The sequence below is a fragment of the Oculina patagonica genome, chromosome 1 (assembly GCF_052425735.1).
Source record: "Oculina patagonica isolate OP01 chromosome 1, crgOcupat, whole genome shotgun sequence".
Taxonomy (NCBI): domain Eukaryota; kingdom Metazoa; phylum Cnidaria; class Anthozoa; order Scleractinia; family Oculinidae; genus Oculina; species Oculina patagonica.
The window spans coordinates 46,694,925-46,717,170 of record NC_135758.1 but is presented as its reverse complement, the minus strand read 5'-3'; the positions used below and the strand labels follow the sequence as shown (position 1 = coordinate 46,717,170).

Genomic DNA, 22,246 nt, shown 5'->3' with positions numbered 1-22,246 from the left:
AAGTAAAAGATACAGAGTTATATGCCAATTTTGCCTGAGGCAAGCAGTGCTTTCTACAAAAATCGCCTGCGACAAGTTGCCTTGTCTGAGTCAGCCCCAACATGATTACCTCAATGAGATAAACGTGCTTGTTAATTGGTTGGAAGATATTGACCAGTGAGTTACAGATGACATTGATCTCGATCAATTTTTACCTGATTTGATACCAGTAACTGCAAATTATATTTGTTTTAGCAAGGGAACTTCAACCAGCCTCAAGATAGATAATGATTTGGGTGGAGTCCTAAAAGGCCACGGGAGCCTAAAATATTAACTTTTTCTGTTTCCTTGAATTGAGTAAGAGAACGTCAGGAAGGCACACTTATTTGATCAATTTATAAAAGCGGGAAGTACGAAACTTATTTCATTGCATTTTTTGTGATGTTGATTTTTACCTCATTAGGTAAGGGGCTCATTTATCTGAAGTCTGTGTGGAGAAAAATATCTCACTGCCCGATGCGATGCTATCACCTGATTTGTCGTGGATGTTGTAATTGCCGCTGCCGCGACAGAGACAATGACAATCTGTTGAACATCCAACGAACAGAGGAACTCTTACCTGTTCTCGAATAAAAAGCTGTAATGATTCTACAATTATTCGCTTAATGATTTGAGATACCCTTGGTTAAGGATGTCATTTTAGAAATTTTGACAATGACGCCTTGTGTCTTCCACTGACCAGTGTTGTCTGAGTCATTTGATTTTAATTGGTACAGTTCATATTTGGGTTTGCAGGAGAAAGCTTGTACACCCACATATATAAAAAAAATTCATTTCCAAAACAAATAATGGTTTCCTAACGTTGTATTAATAAAATGGACGTGAAATTTTTCTCTGTGGGTAAATTTAAACATTGTTTTGCTTACTCGCTCGTGTATTTCTGTTTGTACTATTATTTTGTAATTACAGGACCCAGGATCACGTTATGACCACAAGGTTAAAATGGCAGCTTCAAAATTATTAGGATTTGTATTAAACCTGATAGGTATAATTTACATTCTATGTGATGTTTCTTGAATGTTCTAAAGCATTTTTAACCGTATTTTAACCGATATTTTACTTTTTTTACGATATTTTATTTTTTTAGACTCGCCTAAAAAATGTAAGGGTGAAAAGCCCGACTGTCCGACGAAAAGAAAGCCAAATGTTGACCCCAATTGACCCCACTCACTGCAAAAATTCGCAAGGGTGTGGCTCGAAGATCACACTTTTCAAGCAGCGAAGTTTCAACACGCTTGCTTGGTGTTGGTCATAACGTGAGCTTAGGCTCCCTGTGTTGTAACTATAAGTAACACTATTCGCGTTTTTTCTTAGGACGATTGTACGTCATTGTAAATCCCAACAGAGTTTGAAAACATTGCTTATGCAACATCTTTTGGGGGTAAGTAAGATGTATTATGGGAGCGGTGAATAAAGCGAATTGCAACTGAATATGAATTGTAATAATTTAATAATAATAATAATTTATACATTTATATAGCGCTACATTTATATACATTTACATAGCGTAAATCTAGTATAATGTATACAATAATAATTTTAGTTTTCTATATTTTAGATCTGTACCTTTTCTTTTTGTTAATAAGCAACTTGCTATTTTATGTTAGTTGCTAATCAGTAACAGCAATTTGCGCATCTGTCTTAGCATTTTTCGCTGTTCTCTCCATATTGTAGTTTTGTTAATACAAACCTTTTAGCAAAAACTTTAAAAGAAAGAAAATCTTAAAAAAGGAAAGGAAAGGGAAAAGGGTGTGGGGTTAAAATAATAATAAATTGATTACTTTTTTAGCTAGGGTATGTTTTTAGAAGAAATAAACAATTTTTAGGAGTGTATCAAGTATCTTACAAGTTGTTGCACAACGTGATTCTTGATAAAATAATGGCTGCGGTCACATCTACGACGTAACTAAAGTAACTATAGTAAGTCTCAAGTTACGTGACGTCATACGTAACTTAAGTTAGTGCTTTCGGTCGTCTAAGCGGTCACACCAATGCAGTTAACTATAGTTAGCTAGTTGTGATTAGCTTTTGAATAATTTCGAATTTAAATTTGTTTATGACAGCCCTTGTTGTTGATCTGTGTCTGGTTGTTCCTCTGTTTTTTCCTATTTTTGCACAGCATCTCGGCTTTGACGAAATAAAATCCAAGCCTTATTTGTGCTAACATTGGTGATATATGTAATTTCTTGGCATGTTGTTTTTCTTTTTTTTTTACTTTCGTTCACGCTTTGATTTGCATATTTATGTTCATCTCGCACGTGCGAAAAGAATTGTCGCATTCTGATTGGTTTTCCGTTGGTAAACTAAAGACTAACCCATGAACCTTGCTTAGGTATAACTATAGTAAGTCTCTATTGTTTTGGATCAGCGAACCGTAAATTTTCTAACTATAAAAACTTGTATGTTTGCCACAAAGCGCCAGTGCCATTTTCTACCAGTTCCGATCTGCCATAACATTCCAGGTGTAGTCTATTTTATTGCAAAACTCACTGTTTCTTACATTAACAGCCTTGCCAGGATTTCTTACCAAACCGTTTTCTAAGAGCAAATTAGTGCACCTACATTTTCAGCTTTTAAATACACTTGGTGTCTTCTTCAATACAGTAGGACTTTGCATTGTCAATTATGACGACATAATTTTGATATGTGCTTCTGTTAAAGAATTAAATCTCTGTCGTTCACTTGCCAAGATCAATGACGACAAGCTCGACGGTCTGGTGATCATGTTAAAGGGCTTTTGGCCCCAGCATGTCATATCAAAATTCTCTGTTTTTGCAACCTAGGACAAGCAACGATGGAATTGCAAAGGAAAAGGAAAAGGAAAAAAAAAAAAGGAATTGCGACCGAAAGAGACAAGTGTTATATGCTTCAAGAGCATTCTCTATGTTTAAAATCAGTGTGCGACAGGGACTGGGACATTCAAACAATGTTTTAATACAAGTCTGTTTTGTTAGCGGTGACCCTATTAAACTTCTTTTCACTCGTGTAATTTTGTATAAGAGCGACAGTCACAGAGAACGCATTTCAAGGTTGTAAAAACATTAGCGACGCTGTTTAGAAAACGAGAAATACGCAGGAAGGATTTTTATGTTTTTATTTCTGGGATACCCAGTTTTTTCACACGCACGTGTGTTTAATTGATTGATTAATTTCATTGCAAGTTGTAAGATCATAGCTAGCCCCTTTACACCCCCTGTTACCCCTTGTTAGAAACACCGTTATACTACAGTTCCAAATGCAGTACGTAGTTTAAAACACTTCAATGGAAAATTCAAGGCAAAACCACAGCACCATTTCTTGATTGTATAGTTTGAACGTCACTACGTAGCTTTCCTGAAAGTAAAGAATTATGAAACATTACTTACATACAAATACTTATGTACAAACTTTTATTTCATATTTATATATTTTATTTGACATAAACGAAACTAAAACTTAAATAAAAGTTGTATTCTGCTGGAGATTCATCTTCTCTGGTAAGTTTTAATTTGATAAATTTGAGCTGAAAATAATCGACTTAATTCTTCCCCATGGTGAGTTTCTCGTGTCTCCGCGACGATTGGGCACATTTTGAAGCGAATCCATCGAGTTTTTGTTTCACTGTTTTCTTCTCTTTGCATTGAGTTGTTTGTAAAGATTTCCATTTTGTTTATCAACTTCTAATTAATATCACTAGAATGTTTCCATATTTCCTTGTTAGCACTAGTAAAATTACTAATTTTAAAAACACGAAACAACTTTTTAAAGACATGTTTCGGCATGACTTATGCCATCTTCAGTTTATTGAGAATTTAAAATCTAGGGCTATATATATACCCAAGCTACAAATACAAAAATAGAAATGTATACAAAGTAAAATTACAATAACAAAAGATAACGGTAAAGCCGTTACAAAGTGGCAGGTACTGTCTGGTACTGTCTAGAACAGTAATTACTCACAGTGTGAGCTTTAGACCGTTACTAATAGAACAAAAGATTAAAATAAAAAGGTGTTGACATGCTGCACTTGAGTGTTTAAATCTGGTTTTAAACTATTAATGTAAAAGGCCTCTTTTAATTTAAGAAAATAAACGGTTTGAGCAGAATCCAAAATTTTAAAGCAATCAGATGTGTATAAATTTTTGCAATTAGATGAACTGTTAAGGTGTTTAAAAACATGTGAATTTTTGTCAGTTAAAGTATGCTCTTTGATCCTTGTTGAAAAATGACGGGAAGTCTCGCCAATATAACGGGAGTTACATCCCGCACAAGTAAATTGATAAACAACAGAGGATCTAATAGCATCAGGAATTAAAAATTAGGAATTATAAAAATATTATATAATTATATAAATATGAAATAAATAAATATATAAATATATGAATTATATAAATTATATAAATTACATTATATGTATTATATAAATATGAAATAAATTATAAATTATTATAAATTAGCTAAGTATTTAGTATGTATTCTTAGTCCATATATTCCTGATAAATATACTACGCAAGATTCTTTTTTCTTTTGTTCAGGAGTTTCAAAATATTAGATCATACGACAAGTTTCTTATTTCATTTGATGTACAAAGTTTATTTACTAATATCCCTCTTGAGGAGACTATAAATATTGCAGTCAATACTATCTTCAAACATAATCCTGATTTTCCCATTAGTAAGGTTAGTCTTAAAAAGTTGTTTTCATTTGCTACTTCTCATACCCATTTTTTATTCAATGGTTGTTTTTATGATCAAATTGATGGGGTGGCTATGGGCTCCCCTTTGGCTCCTATCTTAGCTAACTTGTTTATGGGTTTCCATGAGGAACAGTGGTTAAATAATTATAAAGACTCCCCTATCTTATTTTACCGTAGATATGTCGATGACACCTTTTGTGTATTTAACAATGAGCAAGATGCCATGTTATTTTTAGATTACCTTAATACCAGACATCCTAACATAAGATTTACATTTGAAAAGCAGTTAGAGGGTAAATTACCTTTCTTAGATATTTTAGTAGATAACTCTTCTCCTATTTGTACCATGTCTATATATCATAAGAAAACCTACACTGGTCTTCTTACTAATTACTTTAGTTTTACTTCATTTAAGTATAAAATAGGTTTAATTCATACCTTAGTTGACAGAGCTTTTAAAATCAATAACTCTAATTCGGGTTTTCGCAAAGATCTCGCTAAATTAACAGAAACTCTTAAACGTAACTCATTTCCCTCCCACATAATTGACAAAATCATTAAACGTTATCTAGATAATGTTAGACTTAATTCCTCTAGTGATGTTAGTATTAGTAATTCTAACAACACCAGCACTCGCTATTTTAAACTACCTTTCATCGGCAATGTATCTAATATAACCCAGATAAAAATTAAACAGTTATCTAGGCGTTTTTGCAGCGACTTAAACATCAAGTTAGTTTTTTCCTCTTTTAAAATAAAGAATTTTTTCAGTTTTAAAGATCCCATTCCTGATGCTATTAGATCCTCTGTTGTTTATCAATTTACTTGTGCGGGATGTAACTCCCGTTATATTGGCGAGACTTCCCGTCATTTTTCAACAAGGATCAAAGAGCATACTTTAACTGACAAAAATTCACATGTTTTTAAACACCTTAACAGTTCATCTAATTGCAAAAATTTATACACATCTGATTGCTTTAAAATTTTGGATTCTGCTCAAACCGTTTATTTTCTTAAATTAAAAGAGGCCTTTTACATTAATAGTTTAAAACCAGATTTAAACACTCAAGTGCAGCATGTCAACACCTTTTTATTTTAATCTTTTGTTCTATTAGTAACGGTCTAAAGCTCACACTGTGAGTAATTACTGTTCTAGACAGTACCAGACAGTACCTGCCACTTTGTAACGGCTTTACCGTTATCTTTTGTTATTGTAATTTTACTTTGTATACATTTCTATTTTTGTATTTGTAGCTTGGGTATATATATAGCCCTAGATTTTAAATTCTCAATAAACTGAAGATGGCATAAGTCATGCCGAAACATGTCTTTAAAAAGTTGTTTCGTGTTTTTAAAATTAGTAATTTCACTAGAATGTTCTTATTAATAATCAACTAAATGATTTACTTGCTCGCCGACGCGTGCAAGCTGAAAAGTTAGTAAAGTTTAAAATACTCAACTTCAGGTTTTGGAACTTCCGTATTTAATATACTGATTTGCCTATTAACTTTAAGCTATATCGTAACACAAATGAATGTAGGAATAAAAAAACAAGATAATTCAGCATTAACGAGAATATTAATAACATGACTGTACTTGTTACATTGCTTTCGTTTTTACCTTGAAAAACGGAGGAACATAAGGAAATGATTTTGAATAAGTCAACGTTTGAGTTTCTAGGAATGAAAAAGAATAGAGAAAAGTCGAGGGCTGAAATTGTGCATGTAATAATGACTCGGGGTCCTTACTTCAAAGTTAATGTTTTTAAGTTCTATAAATATTCATATAAACAATATATAGTCTACATTAATGGAAAATGGTAAATTCTCAATCGAAAAAAACATGCATGGGAGATGAAACTTCAACTTTATTACTTCCATCACTTACAAAAATAATTAATAAATAATTTTTTTCTACAGAAAAGCAGAAGTGCTGTAAATAGTAGACCCCCTTAGGATATTAAAGTAAATGTTCAGGCATTGAGAGCTAACCGAGATGTACACTTTAACATTTTGCTCGTTTAAGACGGAAACTTGTCATTGCGCTAAAATCTTCGGTTCGATACTAGAATGAAATGATAGATCTTCAGGGCGGCACTGACAAGGTCAATCTGGGGGTCGAGAGACAAGAAGTCCTTTGATCCACCTTTATTGATTCGCTTTCGGAGCCAAACGAAACACGCTATGTTCACTATCCCCAAAGTACAAGTCAAAAGATATGTAAAAGTTACATAGCGTATTAAGGACCCCAAATCAAGACTAAATATAAAATTTTTACGAACTCGGCGGGGTACTGTGGCCCGCCCTCGCTCGATTCTTGCAGAGTTTGACTCTCGAGCAGTACCCTACACCTCTGTCATGTGTTAAGAACATTATTAATGAGAAGATTGTAAGAGAACAATTTAGAGTACCCCAAATAAAATAAATAACGCAGTTGCCTATAGAATATGTTTTCTTAAGTGCCGCCGTGCAACAAATATATCTTTTTTATTAAAACTAGCCATGGTATATTGCAATTCCTGAGTTTTAATTCGTTGACAGGTAATTTTATAGTGGCTCATTTACAGTGGACCACAAATATGGTTTAGTGAGGATATCGATGGCGTCATTTCCCGCCTTTGCGACCGCCTTTGCAAGGTTGTTTGTGCAAAACTTCGGTTGGAAATGGCGAGCTATTAAGGCGTCTATCAATTCGTGAAGTTCATGAAGCCAAAGTAAATCTTTTACTGACGAGAAGGAAAATGCTAACACAAATAAGATAACTTCGAGTGCAATTTGGAATAAATCAGCACAAGTAAATTTTTCAAAGGCTAACCAAATTGCACAAGCCCGTAGGGCGAGTGCAATTTGTAGTCTTTGAAAAATTTACGAGTGCTGATTTATCCCAAATTGTACGAGAAAAATCATGTGATTACTTGTTAATAATACACATACAAAAATTTCACTTGATCGAAGTGGATGACAAACAAACCGTGTTTATACGTAGCTTACCTTTCCGATTCGTTCAAACATAACAGAGTTGTCGGGCTTTGTAAAATCCAGATACCGCTAGGGAATTTTAAAGCTCTCTGTCATGCATTATCGGGCGCTTTTATCCTCATTCAGTTGTATTGGTTTGGGCTGAAATGTCCAACTTCAATTCACGCTTGTTTTATTCTTGTTTTATTTATTATTGCAATCTTTCTTCGTTACGAGCCGTCGTGGCGTAAGAAAATCCACGATTGGTAGCTTTCAGTAGTTTCGTAAAGCCTCTCTTGTGCTGTACAAACGTCCAATTCCTAGTACTTTGGTTTATATACTTATAAATTTCGTTAAATCGGTGAAACTTTTCATAAATTGTTATGTTTTTGCTCGATTTTTGCTCTCTCAAACACTCCCAACAACGGCCGCCATTTTGTTTTGGCGCCCTTTTCGACTTTCCTGTCAATCAATTTAATTTCAACTTTCTGCACTCAATTTCAACTTTTTGCACTGTTTGGGATTAATTGACGTGCTCTCAGGCAATGAGCACGCAGAAATTTCTGTATGTATATTTTTAGACTTGAAATTATTTAAAAGAGCTTCTTGCTTATGTAGACGAAGGGAGTAGAGGGAAAATCAACAAAATTCATGCAGCTGCAAACTGCAAGACTTCGCGATCAGAAATCATAAAAGCGGCGAGTTTGAGCATAAACAGATTTCAAAACGGCGAATGATAAATAATCAGTGACACCAAAGAAAGGTTATTTACGTTGAACATCTTTTGAAAGCTTCACGTTTCGCGAAATGTCTTTCAGATTGGCAATTTGTTTAATTGTTAGCTTAATATCAGCCGTCGCTCGTACGCGTGTTTAAAACCTTTTGATAAATAAAGATGTTTTAACTTATATACTAAAAAGAAAATTACACTGTGGCTTGAAGATATGAATTTTATATTTTCGCGGTAAAAGCAATATTTTACTCATTCGCTGCGCCCATTCGTAAAATATTGCTTTACCACTCAAAAAAAAAAAAATTATATCTTCGCGCCGCCGTGTAAATATCCTCTATATATCACCAAGCTCAGTATATCGACCGTCGATAAAATCTATAACAAGCTATTGTCCTTTTCATGGAACACTCCTCTATCTCTCAAAGTGTATGAACTTATCCTAGCAACTTTTTGGTGTAAATTCGCATCATAAAATCTGGGACTCACCATTTGCTGGGAGATTGCACATCTTTGGAAAACTAGGGCAAGCATTATCATTGTAACTTCTGATAACGGCCCCATCCACTACGGACTTCAGTTCCAAGCTTGAAGACACAGCTATAATATCAACTGCTGCAAGTTGAAAGCAAAATGGGTGAGACCATTAATAATTATACATTACCTTGTGGTAAAAGTCTGTAATGTTATATGATGTGTTTTGATTAGATGTGGGGTGATGGAAGTGATGTGAAAAATGTGATGAGATGTGAGATAAGCATTCGATTGAAACGTTGTGTACGTTAAGTTGAGTGATGATTGTTAGTAATATTTTTTTTCTAATTTAGGTCGTTGTTTTTCTTCCTTGCTGACTTTGACTTTGTTAAATTTTAGAGCACACGAAGGACTGTGAGCTCGCACAAATTCCTCTGAAGTATTTCAGAAAGATTTTAATAGCTATATACGAGTTTATTGGTTACCAGAAACCCATAACCCTTATGGGTTTCTGTGGTTACTTATTACAAAATGAATGAATGGATCAATGAATGTATCAATGCATGAAAAATAATTAAAAGGAAAAACTCACCAGGGGTGAAAGTAATGGTGAAATTAAACCGCGTCCCTGATGTTATTACTGGCAATGGAATGATCTTAAGTTTCCAAGTTTTATCTTGAGGTCCTGAATGTTTAAAACGATATATAAATTATGATAAAAATGCAATGAAACAGTTATCATGTCGAGAATAGCAATGGAATGGTTTAAGTTGATCAAGCCTAATTCAAACGAAAGAGACTCGCGCCACTTTTTCAACCAATCAGAAATAAAATCAAAACCTATCGTGACTCGCTCACGCTCACACATGTTTCCCCGCGCCTCATGCCGGCTAAACATGTATCAATATGCTTTGAGTTTTTATTGGATTATTGGATTGTCTGTGTCCTGTGTGATTGGTCAGAGTGATAACTCTGGTCTTGATTTTTCGACACACAATCGAATACTGCTCTAATATAAAATTTTGCCATTAATCTTCGAGTAACGAGCACCTACAAGGAAAATGCACCGATCTACCATTTAGTGTTTTCTTGCCAAGCGACTTCGCATACATAAATTAATTTTTGTCTCAATCTCTTGTTTTTGTCGCACGGGTCAGCTTTCCACTTGTTTACTTATTATCCTATGATTTTTACTGATGCAGGTCTACAAAAAGCCCGTAATCTTTATTGGTTTGTCGTTGTGTTCTTGACTACTGCAGGTAATTCGAGAAATGTTGTCGAAAATCTTAAAAAAACCCGTAAACTAGGCGATGTCTAATTGTTGTTGTTGTTGTCTAATTGTTACTGTTTCTTTTGAAACTGAGAAACTGGTTTGGGAAGCTTGTTTCTTTCTCCACCTCATTATCAAGAAACTAACAGATCGAATACGAACAACAAATCTCAAGCTTTTTTGAAGAGTAGCAAAGTTTGAATTAATTGTTTCATCTGATTTCAATTTAAAGACGTAGTAAAAAGTTTTACTTCCCAAACCTTCTTTGATCAGTAAAAATTTCAGACAAAATATCATAACAATTATATTACCACAATATTTGATGTCATTTATCTTCACTCCTGTGGGACTGCCCTCTGCATTGTTTGTGATCCACGTTACAATGCACAGAAGCATGGTAATCCGTGAAATTTTAAACGCCATTGCTGTTGGTAAAAACATAACGTGTCAGCAGATCAGACGCATAGAATCTAGCATGTTAATTACTAAAACTATTTTTAAAATAACTTAGAAGAAAAATAAATTCGTTTTATCATTGCTGGCTTTGGATTGTCATTTTTACCACAATAATAAACCGGTCCTATTCAATCACACTCATTTTTGGAATGATTGCATGTGCTCAACATACTGTCTCACCTTAATTCTTAAAGGCAATACATCTAGCTGGAATTGCGATGTTAAAACTCGGCCTACTCGTGTTAGCGGAGTCCAAAACTGTACAGTGGATGAGAAAGCTCAGGGTTTCGAAGCTTTAGCCGATTAAATATCAATTAACGAGAAATTTGAAAAATGTGAAAACTACAATGCCGTTGTCAGTAGCTGTCGTTATCAGGGCTGATGAAACAAATCAATAACTCATCATTCGAAAGCGAACTTTCGAAAATACTTTTAAAAACGCTATCGGTTGTTCCTCATTTTCTTGAGTATTAGTTGAAAAAAAATAAACGTCAGTATTTATCGCTATCGGTTGTTTCTCATTTTCTTGAGTATTAGTTGAAAAAAAAAAAAAAAAACGTCAGTATTTATCGGCTTAGCTTTTGTCTCAAAACCTTCTTTACAGGCACATAATTGTTTGGCCTCTTACCTAGAATGAATTTAATCCCGCTTTCAATTTCATATATAGGTCCGTAACAGACGTTCCTAAGGCTCGAAACTTAGAATGCATTACATCAGTCAAGGCCCGGATCGATAATCAAATGCATCTCGTGCCGAATGTCTTAAGCGCGCTTGCAGCGAAGTTACATGGGAGATTTGGACTCTACCTCTGGCACGAGCGTGTGCATTTCTCAGATACGTCCTGAAATTTGTTTATTCAACTTTAAATTGACTTTTATCTGCAATGTCTAGAGGTTGATCTTCCAGGTAAGTGCAGTTGTTGTTAAACCCGTTCTAACATTTTTTGATTAGAAATTTATGATGGACGGGTGGATAAATGGAAAATGCTTTTCATAGAAATCTTAATATATTTTCGTCTACGACACTTTACGTCCACAGGCCAAACCAGATATTTAATATTTATGACATGCAAACCGATTACTTCTTCTGTAAAACCTTAATCTCAAAGATATTCATTAACACCCTCAAATCATTCTGTTTATTTCAAATTGTGAAAAAATTAAGCATCACTATAAGATTTATAAAGGTTGTAAAATAGCAATATTGTGTAAAAGCCGAGACCTAGAGAAGTTTTTGGTCTTTCTTTTCTGCTCGTTTTTGCAAAAACTCTATCCGCAATTATTCGGTCCTCGGACTCAATCGGACGGTATTTCGATTCCAACTCTAGTTCCATAAAAAAATAAAAAAAATAAATAAACTCGCTGGAATTTCTTTTGACGTCGAATTTTACAGTCAGACGCTCTTAAACGCTCTTCTGAAGTTGGAAAAGAAATAATATTTGTTTTTTATTGTTTGCATGATTTTGTCAATTATGCCCGACAAGAAGTGGAAATTGGAACCTACAAGCTGAGGGCCAAGAGATAAGAACAAAGAAACACTTTACAATTATATTCATTTTTGTTTGACTGCAACATGTTGTCACACCTCTGGAAGGGAAAGAAATCATCCAATTATGCCTACGATGATAGCGCAGAATATTTTAAAGTTAACATTTGACCTAGGTGTGGTCATTGTCAGGCTTGAAACTAAATTCTTTGGTGCGAAAGTAACTTTATCTATGAAAGCTTATCGTTAACAAGTTATGAGGTTTCATCAATAAGATATTAATTTACAAGAAACGCTTTCATTTTTTATTTTTCTTTCGAAACAGCTAACGTCTTTTCCTTATTTTTAATGTAAAGATCCAGTCAGTTTCTTTTACGGGCCAGAGCTATTCAGGCTATTTGTAACTTTTACACATAGCTACGTCGATCTGTTTGCGTTTCTACCGTAGTTTGATCCTTGAAATCAACTTTCAAATTAAAATAGGACTGAAGGTAAACGTTTCTTTGGCCTGTTTAGGGACCGTGCACATGATTCCAGAATGAAGGTCGTTTTGCATTTACATGACAGAGTAGACTAGCTTAACCTAAGACATTGAATGATCAAAACAAGGTGCATGTCTCATGTTTCGCGCGAGATCAAAATAAGATGGCGCGTGTTTCGCGCAAACATGTTATTGCGCCAATTTATCGCCATCCGTCTGCGAATTAAACGAACAATTTATCCATCGGGCTACTGTGAGTTCAAACTGTGGCCTCCCTATGCGGTTTCAATAGATGCAGCTTTCATCTCGTAACGAAATTCGTTCTGTGTGACGTGCTACCAGAATGAAATGTCATTCCGAAAAGAAAAGATTATTCCGGAATGGAAACCGGAATGAACTTATTCCGGAATGAGTTGTCTTACGTCTCAGTGTAATGTGAACAAATACAGAGAAATATATGGGGATTGAGTGAACTTGTTCTGGAATGAAAGTCATTTCGGAATCATGTAAACATGCCATTAGAAATATACTGTATTACCACTTATGCATAGGCTTTTTTATGTCCTTTTTTAAGAAGAGCTCCGCGTAAATGTCGACTATACTTGAAAACAGCGAAATATGACATTCCTTCAAACTCGGCATGAATAAAGCCCTAGGGGCACTAGGAAACCGGGCGCAGCTGGTTCATAATATAGACCTTATGCAAAAAAGGTTAACATTTATTTCTGTTGTTTGGTCAAGTTCTTAAAACGCTGATGGTGGCACTTAAATATATATATGAAATATTATGCTATTCTAAGAAGTTTCAGTGATTTGGGTTAAATGGCTGCAAAATTATGACTCATTCAAATTTAAGAGATTTGTATGGAAAAAGTCACCCTGGCCTGCCTAGCCTCGTTTTCATGTTTTTGGCAATATAAATGCCCCTGTAACTTCCCATTAGATGAAAGTATAGCCTTTAAACTTCATATACTGGTTTACTTTGACTTTATCTTTAAGTTAGAGTAATTTAATTTTGTTGACAAATGATTTTTCTGTCGATTTTCTGGGAGCCGAAAATTGACAGCCGCCATATTTGCATTGGGTCTATAGCCGGCGTTTTTTTGTCGTGTTTTTTTTTGTTTATGAACACTCTGCCTTCTTTAAAACGAAACCATTTCGTTACACCTTAGCGATCAACCGCCTGTAGCTATAAATAATCATTCCCCTGTTAAAAAAATAAGACTACGCTGCGCTCTGTCTGGGTAGAACAGTTTTGTGTGTGTTATTCAAGCGTTTGGCTCGAAGCGACTAAATGTCGTACAATTTACCCGGAACGTGCTGAATATTATTTTCTGCATATTGCACTCTTTGTTTTGAGTTTATTTTGGAATCGAAACGAAAGTTGTAAGCCAAGCAAGAATGTGTCAAGGCACGGAATACACGCCATCGCCCAGGGAAGTTACCTGCTCTATCGTGCAGTCACAGGTATCACGCGACTTCTTATCGCTGATAGTTAGTTGTGTTTATAGAGCAAAAAAGCAGTTCAACTTCAAGAACTTGGCCTTTCAAGTAGTTTCAAAACAAAATAAACATTTGCATGCGTGCCTTTCTAGCCAAAGAACTAAAAGAAGTGTGCAAACATTTACCACCGGGTTTTAAACTGCTTGAAAGTTTCTTGTTAAAATATTAATATAAAGAATATATGTTAAAGTTCAATCGGTTAATCACGATTTTTTCTTCCCAAAGCTCAAAACTGGACGAAATCAACGATAATGCGAGGTAAATTCATGAATGCATGAAGCAACAAAAGTCACATATGGATGTCTGTTTGGACAAAATAAAGCACTTCAGCACTTCGTTTGTGTAGTAAATTGAGCCAGCAGTTATGAGCATGCGCACTTATGCGCATTCTGTACCATGTGCTTTCGAATAAAATCAAATACATGACAGTTTGTAAATTCGCTTGCCGAAAATTAAACTTGGACGAAATAATATTGAATTTGGTTTATGTGTTTTACAAACCAGTAAAATCACGACAATACCCACCTGAATATTGATATTCACAGCGGTGTCAAATACCTGGAAGACCCTGGAATAACGTAAAAAAAGGAGAGGCGAATCAAAACTGCGACTAATACGAATCTTAAGTTAATATAATGCTAAATAAAGACCAAAGGATTTGTCAATTTTTCACAAGTAGCTGAATAACAGCTTTAACATATTGCGTGACTGGCCGATCACAATCAATGCCTCGTAAAACTGAAAGTCTTCATGTCAGCACATTCTATGACATTAACGTTATGGTATAAACGCACAGTAGCATAAATTAAGTATTTTTTCTTAAATCAAAAACAAAGAAATCTAACATTCTACAATAAACATGCTAAGTAAAGACCTAATTTTCCTTAATTTTCCAAAGGTAACTGATGCATAGCTTCGAGACGTTGCCTGACTCGAGCGGTCGCGAGCGGGAGCATCAGTCTGCTCACCGACCAAAAAACCCCGTGCAAAGCAAGAACTGCACAGCGCTGTTAAATACGCTTGCCGAAATTTAAACTTAAGCGAATTCAATATTGAATTTGGTTTATGCGTTTTACAAACTAGTAAAATCACGACAATACCCACCTGAATATTGATATTCACAGCGGTGTCAAATACCTGGAAGACCCTGGAATAACGTAAAAAAAGGAGAGGCGAATCAAAACTGCGACTAATACGAATCTTAAGTTAATATAATGCTAAATAAAGACCAAAGGATTTGTCAATTTTTCACAAGTAGCTGAATAACAGCTTTAACATATTGCGTGACTGGCCGATCACAATCAATGCCTTGTAAAACTGAAAGTCTTCATGTCAGCACATTCTATGACATTAACGTTATGGTATAAACGCACAGTAGCATAAATTAAGTATTTTTTCTTAAATCAAAAACAAAGAAATCTAACATTCTACAATAAACATGCTAAGTAAAGACCTAATTTTCCTTAATTTTCCAAAGGTAACTGATGCATAGCTTCGAGACGTTGCCTGACTCGAGCGGTCGCGAGCGGGAGCATCAGTCTGCTCACCGACCAAAAAACCCCGTGCAAAGCAAGAACTGCACAGCGCTGTTAAATACGCTTGCCGAAATTTAAACTTAAACGAATTCAATATTGAATTTGGTTTATGCGTTTTACAAACTAGTAAAATCACGACAATACCCACCTGAATATTGGTACTCACAGCGGTGTCATATCCTTGAAATAACGTAAAAGGGAGCTGAATCAGAGCTGCGACTGATACGAATCGAAAGTTAAAACTGCCAAGCGCCGATTGTTCATAAGGGGAAAACAAATGTATTGTTACCACAGGTAACAGCAAAATAAGAACTTCCGTAACATGAGTGATGACAGATATATTTTTTAATATTATAACACTCTCCTCGATCTGCATAATTCTTCAGCGGTTGGCAGTTCTATCTCTCGATTCGTATCAGTCGGAGCTCTGATTAAGCTCCCTTTTGTACATTATTCCAGGGATATGGCACCGCTGTAAATATCAATATTTAGGTGGGTATTGTAGTGATCTTACTAGTTTATAAAACGCATAAACCAAATTCAATACTGAGCTCGTTCAAGTTTAAATTTCAGCAACCCTATTTAACTTCAGTTCTTGCTCTGCGCGTTTTTTTTTTGTCGGTGAGTACACTGAAGCTCGCGCTCGGCTAAACCTCGAGTCACGCAACGCCTCTTGAATGTATAAACTACTTACTTTAGAAACTTATCAAAAGTAAGGTCCTTGATTGTCTTACTTAGCATTTTAATGTAAAATGTCGATTTATAAGTGTTTTACTCAGAGAAATAGTAAATTTTCATGCTATGAAGAAAAAAAATCTATAAGTGGACTTGATACTGTGCGTAAATATCATAATTTCGTTCGTGTCAAAGAATGTGCTGACACGACAACTTTTACTATCACAAGGAATTGATGGTAATCGGCCAGTAACGCAATGTTTTAAAGCTGTTTTTCAGCTAATTATGAAATTTTTTCGAATACTTTGGTCTTTATTTAGCATTTTTAGGTTGAAATATGCAATATGTAAGCGAAATGTATTTTTCTTTCTTTACTCTGCTAAAAAAACCCAGCTTAAACAAGAAGTTCCGGTATAAAGGGGGCCAGACCTGGCCATTCTCACGCCCATTTATCAGTCAATCATCAAAGCGTAAACAACTGGCAAACAACCTGCGTATTTTCCACCACTGTTACTGATAAAATGTGTTTTATTTTCGCTAGGAATATTCTGTAAACGTTAGGAAGTTATTTTTCATATTTTTGTCATTGATATAACTTGGTTTTATGAGATTTCAAAGCATGTTCAGCTTGAACGATGCTCGGCACCACAACTTGCCACGAATGCAAAAGTACAAATTTGCATTTCGCGCCCGAGAAGTGTGAAATATGGGAGGTGCCATCCCTTTTATAGCGGAACTTCTTGTTTAAGCGTACTTTTCAAAATTAATTTAAATATTTGCTACAATGTTGGTCAACGTTTAAACAGGAATTAGATACAACACAGGATGCTGATTTAATAGATGATCTGGATCAGGATCGTAAGGATTGGGAAAAAGTCTGTCACAGCTCGTTATCAGCAAGGTCAAAAGTCCAGTTTTAAGGTGGAGAGCTGCATTTATTTCGCTACCTCAGTGCTCGCCATTATTATTACCCAAAATTTTTATTTTACAGATTTAAACTGGGGAGAAGAAAAAATGCTCATTCAGTCTGCCTGAACACTTTTTGGTACAGCGATGTACCCAAAGGAAGTTGTTTAGCTGAAGACAGTCAAAAGAAATTACAAAGTCGATGAGCAATTAGTTTAGAATCACAAACTTTATTGTTAAATTTGCTCCGAATTTACCTCATATTTCCGTTCGATTTTGTCCAGTTTTGATCTTTTGGAAGAAAAAACCGTGAAAAAATCAATAATTAAATGATCGATCTTAAACTTATTTTTTGTAACTAGTGCCCCCAGGGCCTTATTCCGATCAGGCAGAGTTTGAAGGAATTTAATTTTTCGCTTTTTCCATGTAAGTATAGCTAAAACTTACGCGGAGCTCTTCTTAACTCTTCAACAGATATAATAGAGCTCGTCTGGAATGGATATCAAAGTTGCGTTGCTTCTTTCCATTCTGTGGATTACAGTGTCCAGCGGAGGTGTTTGCCTAAAGAACATAAAGAATTGTACCTGCGAGCCGTTTGGGGAGCGGATTAATGTTAAATGTGTAGGCATTCAGCAAGTGCCCTGTAGCAGCATCCCCTCTAACACAGCACACCTGTAAGGACTTATATTTTTATGTCTTTTTATGCAAAGCGTCCACCCATAATTTAAAATGAATCTTTTGAAACGAAGTAAATGTCACCGTTTTGGAAATGCACGTTTCAAATAGAGTTTTCCGATTTAGCGGAAAATTCACTTAAATGGAACACATTTTTCCGCCTATTGAAAATCTTATTAAATTCACTTAGTTAGCCCTTTAAAAGTACATTAATCTGCTTGCTTGTTTTCTCTGTTTCACTATCCCTCAGGAAAGTGGGATTCTACGGTAGTCTAAGATGTCAAAAGCTATCCTAGAAGAAAACGATGTTGCCGTCAAGTTTGGGATTGGGTTAAACATTTTTTTCGGAACCAAACTGAAAATTTCCCCTCATCGGATTGACATAAAAGTTACACTAGTTATTGCTCTAGGATTGAAGTTTGATGATGTGTATTTCTTACTCACTAAGGGCCTGTTTATATGGAGTAGAGTTGTCCCTGGTAGGAGAGTTACCCTCTCCCCCGCGCTATCTTTTGCCGAGCGTTTATATGAGAAAGTTGTCCCTGTTGACCGAGCCAAAACTTGGCACTGTCGGTTCAAGAGACTGGCGAGAGTTATTTTGAAATATCTATTTTCGCGGCCTTTTCTAAAATCTGGAACGCTGAAACAACTACGAAGACCATTTTTGGACAATTTACCGCCGACTTCGATGTTGTTTTGGCCGATTGCGGCATTTGCACATGCTCCGTATGTGTCAACTTGTCCCTGGTAGGCGAGGCAAAAATAACCAAACTGTTTATATGGAAAAAAGTTGGCTCGCTCTCCAGGGTCACCCTACCTTCAAAGTGAGTGACCCTCCACCCAGGGTCACCCTGCCCCCCCCCTCCCCTCCCCCCCCGAGCCAACTTTGCAATTTCTCATATAAACAGTTCGCAGCTACCAAACGTATGAAAAGCTCTCTCGCCCGGGGTGGCTCGGTGTGGAGGGTAACCCTCCTACCAAGGACAACTCTCCTCCATATAAACAGGCCCTTAATCGATATAACCGTAATAACGGAAAACAGAAAACTCGAAATCAGGAAATCTTAAATTTTGCGCGATCCACGTTTCATTATAGAGAGCTATTACCAATACAGTAAAATGTGGCGCATTGCCAATGAAATATGTAAGAATTTAAAAAAATATTACTTTATTTTTTTATTTCGAATAAAATGCACAAAAACATTTCCAGCCATTAACCTGGGCACGCTACGCTACTCACGGCCACATTTCTCAACAGCCTGCATAATCATCATATCTTCAATAGGTGTGTATCGATTATTTGACATTTTACGCTTTGGTAACTTTTTTCTTCTGCACGTGTTGTCCACTGCTCGAGGGCAGTGTTATATCACCATGCAGTGCAGCTCTCAAAAAAAAGATTTCTCTCGTCACATGACATATCTGAAGGCAGTCAGTCCACATGGCATGGCCACAGTTTCGAAAGAAAGAAGAATTAGTTCTGAAACAAAAGGCAAGATAGAAACAAGATAGTGTGATGTTAGGCTGTGTACAGCCGTCCCGCTCCGCTCAAAAGAATGCGATTTTTTTGAGCGGAGCGGGACGGCTGTACACAGGCTAGTGTGATGTTCGCCTGTTGTACGTTCCTAAGGTGTGACAAAAAAGGTGATATGTGATGTTTACCCGTGAAATTTTTATGTGCAAATGAAAAGAAAACAATGGAACAAAAAGATACCGCCTCATTTTTCAACTCCCATCTTTCTATTTATTTGGTGGCAATAAGCAAAGTTGCAAAACCGTAGAGAAGTGTGAAGTTCCACAAATGGCTACTGTTTGGATAGAAAATAAGTTGTGAAAAAGTTATGCTGCGAAAACTTTCATGTTCGTTAACATGGGGTTTACTCTGGTGTAAGAACTTGTAAAATGTTTCTTTGTTTTGGGGCTATTGTTTCCTGCTTTTTATTGTTTCCAGGTTCTTTGTTGTCTTGGTCGTTGTTTGTTTTACGTTGCTTGTGAGTTTCACAGGTTTCGCGGGCTTTTACGTGTGCGATAAAAAAGCCCTCCTTTCAGTAACTATTTTTTTACACCATGGATACTTGCCACCTAAAAACATTTTACTTCAGTTGTCTCAGAAAATATACTGCTGTTTTCAATATATTTTTCTGGGAAAATACGTAAACATTGTATCTTGATTTTCAAGCAGTTTAAAAAGAGTATAGTTTCCACCACGAGACATTGTATTTACTGCAAGGATTGCTAATTTAATCTACTCGTAGACAATGAATAACAACTGAAATTGCATTGTGCAAATTGAAACAAACGACACTTTGCATCTAATTAGCTATAACAGGCGGAAAAAGTCGTTCCATTTCCGTTAAATCGGAAAACTCTAATAAATCACATGTGCAAACTGCAACTAAAGGACGCTAAAGTAACCATATTCAATTCTTTGTTGTTATGAAGTAATAACAGCAGTTCAGACAATTGAAGCTATGACCCTCTTATCGTTTTCTCTGCATCGCTATAATTATATTTGCGTTTTTACATGCTTAAACTGTTTTCTTGCATTTTTTGTGGGATTTTATTTTTTCTGGATTTTATTATTTTTTGTTTCGTAGACCCCCCTTTTATATATTTTATATATATATTACTGCTGCTCACTGATAATGTTTTCAAAGAGAAGACTATAAATCGGTGTTTTCTTTAGTGATCTTTCAGATAATCCTTTGCTGAGATTTATCAATAAAGATTGCTTCAGGAATCTCACATCACTTATGAAAATGTGAGTAAATAATATGAAAATAGGAATTAATTTGAAGTTGTTCACCATACAAAGTAAGACGAATCTGTCTGTATAATGGCAAAATTGCCAAAAATTAAAAAAAAAATCACACTTTGGTTCGTGACCTAGTGATACAAAAATAATATAACCCAACGAAAGAGCAACTTCCCTTTATGAAAAAAATAAAAAGTACTTTTCGGTTTCTTTAAGCTGATTTCGCATTTTCTGGGTTTGTTTCCATTTTTGTTTTGAATTCGTTGATACGTTACACTACGGTAATAGCCTACATGATTATTTTTTGTCTGCCATTGCGAGACTTTTATTGTAAGACGTTTGTGAATGCAAGATAAGTTGAAACGCCGGTTGGGAATAACTTCCAATCTTATTTCTTGATTTGTAAGCATAGAAACAATAGAAACACGATGAGTTTGGTTAAGATTTTTTAATTTTGGCTGGTCAATATCCCATCGTATGAAAGTCACATAATCATTGAGGGAAGATTGATAGTACGAACTGAAAATCACCTTTTAAAACGAAATTTGAGAGCGCTTTACGTGCAATAGGCAGCTCAGTATATTGGCCATCGTCTCGTCTCTGTCAGGCAGTTTTAAAATTGAAGTAGCACTTGCATAAAGCACTCTCGAATTCGTTACCTATGTAGGATTTTCAGCTGGGAATACCGTGACACGTTATAAAGATTAAAGAGCACGGTACAAGTTTCGCCGTTTAGCCCAAAAGTTATAATTTTATATTGCATTTATTTGCAGAGAAACGTTCTTCTTTCGTTTTATTATATTTTTAAACACAGCGCCATGGACAAAGTTGGATTTCTGGTTCTAATTATATAGCTGTCAGTAAATCCTATATTGTCAGCGCAGCTATTTTTCCTTAATTTCTGAGAACTGTCCAATTTGGGATTAAATTTGGATAGTTTCAATTAGAACTTTCAGGTAAAATGCACAAACTGTCCAATTTAAGAAAAATTTAGACAGTTTTGTCTCAGCCAATCAAATCGAAGTGACAGATATTAGCCAATTAGCACAAAGCATAGCGTCAGCCCTGAAAACTTGTCGCATTGTTTGTCGACAATGACGGAATTTTATAAGGCAAGTTTGCTACGTTTTTCCATTCCTTTTGAGCTTTTCAGCAATAATTACAACAAAGATAAATTTTCTACGTTGCCAGAAGAGGAGCTAGCTACACAAAGAAGCAAAAACCAAGAGCAAAACACCTCCAATAGTACAAAATTTGGGTGAACGTTAGTGCAGCGAAGCAAAGCAAGAAATCTGTCAGATGTTTTATATCGCCATGAGTTAGATGCAATTCTTTGTCGTTTTTTTGCTGAAATTCGAAAAGAAAAGACGGCGATAAAGTACGAACGAGATAGTGGAAACGATTATGTCAGATTCAAGAAGTTGTAAAGCTCTTCGGACACTTTGTTTACGACTTTCCATTGATTGATGCAATGATTTCACTCACTTTGTAGCAAGCTTCGCAAACTCAGGTGAATAAAATTGCACTGTTTTGTTTAAGTTTTTGTGAAGACAATGCTTTAAGTGAGTTGCATGTGCTGTGTTATGCCTACTATTGTTGAATGCTTTCCCCGTTCTGGACATAAGTTTATT

General features: G+C 35.5%; 3 protein-coding genes across 9 annotated transcripts in view; 2 read left to right on the top strand and 1 right to left on the bottom strand.

Annotated features, from left to right (window-relative positions):
• Positions 1 to 1,475, top strand: part of LOC144633754 (uncharacterized) — a 36,886-nt gene extending 35,411 nt beyond the window's left edge. For both annotated transcript variants that reach the window (XM_078492631.1, XM_078492624.1), the window contains one exon: positions 443 to 1,475. In XM_078492631.1, coding sequence (XP_078348757.1) covers positions 443 to 612 — 170 coding nt within the window. In that variant the 3' untranslated portion in view covers positions 613 to 1,475. The remainder of the gene's footprint in view (positions 1 to 442) is intronic.
• A 1,399-nt stretch (positions 1,476 to 2,874) lies between these two features.
• Positions 2,875 to 17,701, bottom strand: LOC144634250 (uncharacterized). 6 transcript variants are annotated; one of them, XM_078493164.1, is made up of 8 exons: positions 15,754 to 15,784; positions 15,175 to 15,217; positions 14,596 to 14,638; positions 10,457 to 10,570; positions 9,468 to 9,560; positions 8,891 to 9,016; positions 6,335 to 6,390; positions 2,875 to 3,372 (listed from the first exon to the last, which is right to left on the bottom strand). In XM_078493164.1, exons 4-8 carry the CDS (start codon positions 10,566 to 10,568, stop codon positions 3,289 to 3,291), a joined length of 471 nt encoding a protein of 156 aa, XP_078349290.1. In that variant the 5' UTR covers positions 10,569 to 10,570; positions 14,596 to 14,638; positions 15,175 to 15,217; positions 15,754 to 15,784; the 3' UTR covers positions 2,875 to 3,288. The 6 variants fall into 6 exon arrangements, with proteins under 6 accessions (XP_078349290.1, XP_078349314.1, XP_078349297.1 ...); XM_078493188.1 differs by lacking the exons at positions 14,596 to 14,638; positions 15,754 to 15,784 and adding an exon at positions 17,634 to 17,701; XM_078493171.1 differs by lacking the exon at positions 14,596 to 14,638 and having other exon boundaries at positions 15,754 to 15,840.
• LOC144633689 (uncharacterized) overlaps positions 11,252 to 22,246 on the top strand; it is a 34,013-nt gene continuing 23,018 nt past the window's right edge. The window contains exons 1-3 of the mRNA XM_078492553.1: positions 11,252 to 11,507; positions 17,661 to 17,860; positions 20,547 to 20,621. Of these exons, the coding sequence (XP_078348679.1) occupies positions 17,682 to 17,860; positions 20,547 to 20,621 (254 nt within the window). The 5' untranslated portion in view covers positions 11,252 to 11,507; positions 17,661 to 17,681. The remainder of the gene's footprint in view (positions 11,508 to 17,660; positions 17,861 to 20,546; positions 20,622 to 22,246) is intronic.